Source organism: Aulonocara sp. 'chitande type north' Nkhata Bay, linkage group LG10 (genome assembly GCF_057382095.1).
Source record: "Aulonocara sp. 'chitande type north' Nkhata Bay isolate Kocher_YH1m ecotype deep benthic linkage group LG10, A_spYH_male_GT1.1, whole genome shotgun sequence".
NCBI lineage: Eukaryota > Metazoa > Chordata > Actinopteri > Cichliformes > Cichlidae > Aulonocara > Aulonocara sp. 'chitande type north' Nkhata Bay.
The window spans coordinates 34,347,196-34,354,736 of record NC_141353.1 but is presented as its reverse complement, the minus strand read 5'-3'; the positions used below and the strand labels follow the sequence as shown (position 1 = coordinate 34,354,736).

Sequence of the window (7,541 nt, the reverse complement as noted above, 5' to 3'; positions counted from 1 at the left end):
TTCCGGTTCACGCGCGTCAAAATATCATATTTTGACGCGCTATGGATTTTTCTTGGACACGCGTTGAGACGCGAATGTACACGCGTCAAATTAGGGGCGTTTGGGGCGTTTTATTCGCGTCCATCGCGTTCGGTGTGAACACAAGTGCTTTACATATCCAGTCATCCACCCATTCACACACACATTCACACACTGGCGATAGCAAGCTACATTGTAGCCACAGCTGCCCTGGGGCGCACTGACAGAGGCGAGGCTGCCGGACACTGGCGCCACCGGGCCCTCTTACCACCACCAGTAGGCAACGGGTGAAGTGTCTTGCCCAAGGACACAACGACCGAGACTGTCCAAGCCGGGGCTCGAACCGGCAACCTTCCGATTACAAGGCGAACTCCCAACTCTTGAGCCATGATCATACCTTAAGTTTTGACAAAATCCTCAACACCGCTGACTGTTTTATAAATGGCTGTAGACACTCACTGCTGGACCGCTCTCCTGAACACTTTTAGACTTAGTGACATTTTTAACTAAAACAAAAACTTTAATCACTCAATAAGATTTGTTGCCACTGATTTTCAGTCCAGTTGTGTCCAGCCTTTCTTCCTTCTCCAAGAATGGCTTCTTGATTGCTACCCTTCAACTGAGATTATTTCCAATTGAGGCTTCACAGAGCAGTAGATGGATCAGCTGAAGGGCCAGATGCATCTCTCAGATCTTTCTGGATCTTTTTTCATCATATCACGACTTTTATCTTAGGCCTGTTCCTTCTTTTCTCCTCCACTTGTCCAGCTTCTTAAAACTGCACCCCATGGTGTGCAGTGTCTTTCCAACAGCATTGTATGATAACACACTTTTTAAAATTGCACATGATGCAATGTGAAATATTTGTTTTTTTTGTCAGTTATTGAAAAAAAATATTTTCCTCAGTGTGCCTTCAGTATATAAGAGAAACAGGTTTGAAGCCAACATTTATTTCAATACCGTAGGGGAAAAATTAATTAAAAAATGACCACATACTCATAAAATTGATAGCATTGTAGTGCCCTGGCCTGTTATAAATTTGCAGTATGTCTGAAATGTAAAAAGACAGGGAGGGACGCAGAGATGAGATGAGCTCTTCAAAATCCTCTGCCTGGAAAAAAGGGGAGAACAGCTGGGACCTGGCACTCCCTCTGTGTCTGTCTACTCTTTGTCATGGCCAAAAGACTCTTGTTTTCAGGCAGTAATCAGACAGCCCTGGGGCTCTGTAAAGACCCTGTTCTCTTTTCATCTCAACTGTTGCATACACCCTGCTAATTGGAATCCTGCAACTGGGTCACAGGCATTGTCTCTCAAGTGCTGTCAAGTCATTGTGACGCGTGAATGTGGAATTATGGTTGTCTCCGATGCATGATTGAGTCTTCTCATCGTAATGCCTCTTTTTCAGTCTCATCACAGATGTGAATTTTTCCCCCTTTCTTTCACTAATATTTCTTTCTGCCCCCTCCTGTTTTTGTCACTTTTTTTGCGTGACACCAGAAGTAACTGGGTCTTGTCATTTGGGTAAAGATGAATATTTAATTCAACTGTAGTAACATTTAAAGTAATCTTCTTTATTTATTTATTTATTTCCAACAAAGCTTATAACTATATATCAGCAGATCCGGTTTGCATCCTTAACTAGAGAAAGATCATTACAAGTTTCTGTCAGTTTCATCTACTGATCCTCTTCCCTCCAGTGGCTGACGAGGAACCTGATTTCGCAGTTTGTCAGTGATTAAAAGCAGAATTAATCGGCCTAGCATGCCACTACAAATGAGCAAGAACCCTCTGGGAGACCAGCAAGACCAAGCAAGGCACATTTCCAATTATACTACCAAATGAATCATTTCTTTTATTGGGCCGTCTATAATTGTGGTGGGTATTGGGTGCATGCAACTCAATTTGTCTTACATATTTGTTGGTAACATGGTAATAGAGTTGACAGAGCCAAGGGGATGATATGAAAGAAAGAGCCGGAATAAAAAAAAAGAAGAAAAAAGGGGAGGATGAGCTAGATCCCTCAATATTTGTTTGATCTGCTTCATGCTTCATCCTCCTTAATACTGTTGAAGTTTAAAAGCCAGAGAGAAAAATGGCACTTTAATCATCTGTGGATTGAGGAATGGGAAGACTATCATTTTCAAATAATCAGAAAATGTCTCTCCAGAGTCACAGACTTTGTTCTGACTACTGGAATTAACGAGGCTTCCAGTGATGTGATTATCAGTCGCCGGAATCATCGATACAGAAAAATAATTGACAAATTAAATTAGCATAAATTCTTGAAAACAAGACATTTGTTAAAAAAAATAAATCAAAAAACTTTAAACTAAGTTGGGTAAGCTTTATTTAAAGTTGAAGTTACATTTAGAGCACATCGTCATCAGTGGAGATTATTTTCCGTCTTCAATTAGGAAACATCCAGTTACTTAGAAAGCAGCTGGGAAGCTTGTCAGTACAGGTGTCAACACACACACACACACACACACACACACACACACACACACACACACACACACACACACACACACAGAAAAGGCACAGCAATAACTATGAAGCCATTTCACATTGCCAACATTGGTATTCAGCAGGGCATTATAATGACACAATGATCCAAAAGTCTAAATTTAACAATGTAGTGCCCTTTAGCCGTTGTTATTATTAGCATTATGTACTCAGTTCCTAACAACAGGTTGTCTTTCTATCATAACACAAATACAGTCGAATATGTGATTCAGAAGACTGGTTTAAATGGTAAAAATAAAAAACATTTCATACACCAGACGTAAAAACTTCAGCAACAGTTGATTACAGTTAAAATGTAACGTATATGTGAACAGTAGCTTTTATCATTTCACAGACATTTTTAAAAGATTTGGCCATTTGATTGTTAATTCAAATACATCTCTTTAGAAAAAAAAAAACAGAAACTCAAACAAATAAAACATAAATTTAGAACAAGCTTAACTTAAGACTCAACAGCTGTTGAGGAAAGAGGAAAAAAGATCTTTCTGAGCAAGCTTACGTTTTAAACTCCGTCTCCATTTCGTATTCAAGCTTTCGTCAACTCTCCGTGCGTTACTGTTTGTTTCCCTTTGTGCATTTATGTTTGCACGTATGCTAGATGCAACATTTCAAATGCAGGCTTGATTCTGGCTGCAATGTAAGGGAACAGTAAGCACTAAAGTGCCTCTAAAGCAGCATTTACTGTGTGAAGGGGACAGCTGTGGTTTTGTTGTGAGGCGAGCTGCCCATTGCTCACTGCAGGGTAACTGTGCAATAGTTGGGGTTTAAAAGGGACCTTTCTGCTGCTCCCTGCTGAGCTCCCCTGTTCAATTCTGTCTTTGTTCAGTAACTAAGTGCTCCATGCTTAGGAGTGTAAAAAAAAAACCTTTCTTTCTAACTCCTCTATCAATGTGTCGCCACTGTTGAGCTGGTCATCAAAATGCTTGCAAATCTTAGCAAGCGTATGTCACAAACCTAGGTGTCTTTTTAAGAACAGCGTGTTTAATTTATACTTGGGAACACTCCAGTTGAAAAGCATGGATTATCATGGAAGCATAGACGTCCTCTCGAGTCATCTGTGTAAACTCCAAACGTATTATTAAATTAAATTCACTAGATATTTCTACATTGTCATTCTTTTAATTGCTCTTCAGTACAAAACACATGAATTCATCTTAAACACTAGCACATGTGTACTGCCATTTACAAAATGTTATAAATGATGTCAGTCAACTCTTGATCACTGAGAATCATTGCCAGCGGTTCATTAACAACGTGGCTGCTGCCAGCGGTCATCACGCTGGCTCCTCTAGCCTCAATCTCCAGATCAGGTTGAACCAGGCTCTGTTTAGGTCTGACTATGGCCTAAGCTGGGCTTTAAGCCAAGCATGGGCAAAGACAGGCCCCCACTAGGAGGATGCTGATGTCTCCATAGTGGACAGGATACGTACCACTTCTGCTCTCTGAGTAGGTGAGATGTGCTGGGTCATGTGCACAATAGAATCCATGGCAACCTCTGGATTGGCTTGAACAAGGCTGGGAGAAAAAAAAGAGAGGGAAACAAAAGAAAATGAGCCTGTCAGGTGGGCGAATGAAGGTTAAGAAAGGAGAAAATGAGCTATTTAATTCCAGCATTCAGCAGCAGTTTGCGCTGTTGCACAGCTTTGAATGATCACCTGCGAATCTGCTTGAGGATGTGGTCTCTGCGGATGTACTTGATGTTCTCGTCAATGACTGATCTTGCACCCTCTTCTTCAGCTAGCTGCCTCTCCAGCCATGCCACCACTTCTTCATTGTTATCCCACAGATAGGCCTGCAGAACACAGAGAGCGTTAAAGGACAGAAAATGAATCATTGTATGCAGCATTTAAGCATATATAAAGCCTGAAAATCCCACTTTTTTCATGATGCAACAATGAGTGGAAGTAAAAGCAATTAAAAGTTACACACCATATTAAAAGATAAAATTAGCAAAATATCATGAATCAACAAATAAATATCAACATCAACAACAACAAAAAAGATGGACAGGCACAAAGTGGGGGCCTGATGTCTTGCTGACTGGACCTGATGGAAAAATTAGTATTCATGAGTGCTGGCATTTTCTGTTCCCAAACAAAGCCAGGCTGGAGGGCTTAGTGAAGATTTGGGGGTTTAATGGGCTCTTGCCTTTTTATGAACAGTCCTGCTTGAGGTCCACAAGAACATTTAACGCCCTTATTAATCATTTTTAATCTGTTTGCTTTTAATTAAGAAACAGCGTGTTGCTCTCCTATCTGCACGTGCCAGGGCTGTGATTAATTGTGGCTTAAGACAGCCAGTCCTGATTAGGGTAATGTATTAGCTAACAAGAAGGCCACTTCTTAAGAGATCTCAAACACTGAGCCGACTCCTGTCACCCCAGCGGCTGGAGCTCTGAGCCTTAGAAGCAAGGAAGCACAGAAGGAAGGAAGGAAAGATGATGACTTTCACAGAGCGATACACAATGAGACATTACCAAAAAAAAAAAAAAATCTAACATGAAAGGCACTGAAAAGCAGAAATGTCTACAATCCTGTGTGGTTGTGTGGAAATGATGAAAAGGTTCACTACATGACAGATATTTTGTTATTCCACAATTCTGGTTTCAGTCTACTGTCAAAATAACTAGAATTTACCAGTATTTTAAATATTCAAAGTTTTTATTTTGAATGAATTCTACACGATCCCGTCGCTCTCTAAAGTCAAACTTTTAAATTTATGAACCACCACATCCTTCCATATTATCATACTTTTCACTCAGAGCCAATACATATTGAACGATTTTACAACAAAACCTAAAAACGCCAACAAAATACTTTTTACCTTTACAGCCCCCTCGGCCTCCACAAACCAGCGGCGCAACATCGCCTGGATCTGCCCATCTGTCAGCTCGCTGTTGGCCACCTGGATCTTCCTCTTTACGGTTTCCTCCAGCAGCAGACGCCGCAGACGCCAGTAGAAGAACTGACGGGATGTCTGCCATTCTAGGATATCCTGAAGAGGCAAAAGACAAGCATCTAGCGTTACAAAGAGCTGGTATCATGAAGAGCTACGTTTTAATCCTGCTGAATGCCAATTTTAATGTGGAGCATTGAATTCTGTATCAAGTGAAGCCAAAGGTGTGGCACTCAGGTAGCACTAATTAAGTAGACCACTGTATTACCTGGCTTAAAAACTGTCTGCTTTGACACAAATGTCAATGAATTTATAGGTTTCATTCATAAAATAAAATCTAATTCCACACATTTAAAATGTAATTGTTGTAAAGCGGATTGGTGTGTTAATAACACATGCTGTTCTTCACATTACAGTGAACTGATGGTCTGAGGATGTCTGTTCTCCTTTTCCGTGCTAGTATACTTTAGAATAGGTAATAATCCTCTCCTGTATATAGCATGTAGGGCAGGAAAGAGGGGAAGAGAAAAAAAAAAAACACCCCGACTGCCATCCATCTGTAAAACACCCCTCTGGTCATGTGAGCAAAGTGTGTATCTGTGTGTATTTGTATGTGAAAGATGGGTCTGTGAAGGCACAGAATGAGATGGGGTCTGCCTAAGGCTGCTCTGTAGTTGCTAAGGTGATAGACCAGGGTCATCAGAAGATAATTATAAGGATGAATCTCGCAGCCTGTTGAGACCAAACATTATTCACTAGGCAGGTGCAGCAGCAGCTAGACTGATACTCCCCTATGGGCTTTTCAGGTTATTCACAGACTACACCTTCATATGTGCACACGTGATAGTGTTAGCTCTCACCGTGATGACCCCCTTCTCTTGCATGCGACCTGGGGTGTCATGGAGGTCCGCAAACTGTACAGCCACCTGATGGTAGATGGGCAAAAGAAACTCCTCACGCTCCTTAAGTTTGGTTTCAAGCTCTTTGCGATCAGGAGGGCTCAGCTCTGGGGTTCCTGTTGGAAGTTTCAGAGTAATAGCATGAAACATATTAGGCATATTTCACTGGATTATTCTAAAAAGTTGAATTTAGGGATCAGCAATCAAAAGTGCATGTGCTTATCTACATTTCTGAGCACGTATAATGTAACTGTATTTTCTGTTTACCTCTGTATTATCAGCCTATATATTTTTTTTATGCAGGCAGTTGCATGGTAGTCCTGTATTTGCCTTTGGTATGTTATACATAAACACAGGTTCTCTATGAGAATGTAGTTGGGAATCAACTTCTGCTAATAGTGTTTTATTCTAGCACCGCCCCCAAACCCTCACTTCTCTCAGAGCAGACAGATGAGCTCCCAAAACCCTCACAGTAAACCATCACTATGCCGAAAGCTCCAAGCAATTGCAGCATTGGTCCAAAGGGGAAAAAAAAAATCAATAGTCTGCATGGGAGAGACAGTAGAGCTAGTGATTAATCTGGGAAGGTTGTGACCGACATCTCCCAGGGGAATGCAAAAAAGATGACACAAAATCAAGAATGACAGGGAAAGCATAAATGCTCACACCTTTTGCTTCTCCCTTAAATGAAGGTAAGACCAAACAGGGAGGAAGAGAGATAGCCCTAAAGAGGAATACTCAGATTTCAAGTGTGGGGCTTACCCAATTTTTCAGCCAAGCCCATGTAGACTGGATCTACTCTTCTCATGGTCTTGACCAGATCCTTCCTTCTAAACTTGATCTCGACTGTCCCTTCAGGCTCCAACACACCACCTCTGGAAACAGAAAGGATTTAAGTGAGGAAAGACAAGGTATTAAAAAAAATAAAAAATAAAAATCTGCCTCCTTTTCTCCAAAGCTCACCGGCTGTCCTTGTCGGCGTACATCTCCATGTGCCGGGGGTTGATGGTGGGATCTATAACGACCCAGGAGCCTCCTCTCAGCTCAGCCTGCGGGGGGATATAAACCAATACTGGCTGCTTGTACTCTCTCAGCCCATCCACAATGTAGGCCCCGAATTTCAGCACTTGGTCGTACATATCTAAAGAGGATAAAACCATATTAGATGAAGATGGGGTTCAATCACTAATTGGTTGGTGACTG

General features: G+C 41.3%; 1 protein-coding gene across 8 annotated transcripts in view; it reads right to left on the bottom strand.

Annotated features, from left to right (window-relative positions):
* Positions 1-2,331: 2,331 nt before the first annotated feature.
* Positions 2,332-7,541, bottom strand: part of acaca (acetyl-CoA carboxylase alpha) — a 33,925-nt gene continuing 28,715 nt past the window's right edge. For all 8 annotated transcript variants that reach the window (XM_086309631.1, XM_086309628.1, XM_086309633.1 and 5 more), the window contains 6 exons: positions 7,302-7,479; positions 7,101-7,213; positions 6,300-6,454; positions 5,368-5,538; positions 4,200-4,336; positions 2,332-4,059 (listed from right to left, as the gene is read on the bottom strand). In XM_086309631.1, coding sequence (XP_086165757.1) covers positions 3,933-4,059; positions 4,200-4,336; positions 5,368-5,538; positions 6,300-6,454; positions 7,101-7,213; positions 7,302-7,479 — 881 coding nt within the window. In that variant the 3' untranslated portion in view covers positions 2,332-3,932. The remainder of the gene's footprint in view (positions 4,060-4,199; positions 4,337-5,367; positions 5,539-6,299; positions 6,455-7,100; positions 7,214-7,301; positions 7,480-7,541) is intronic.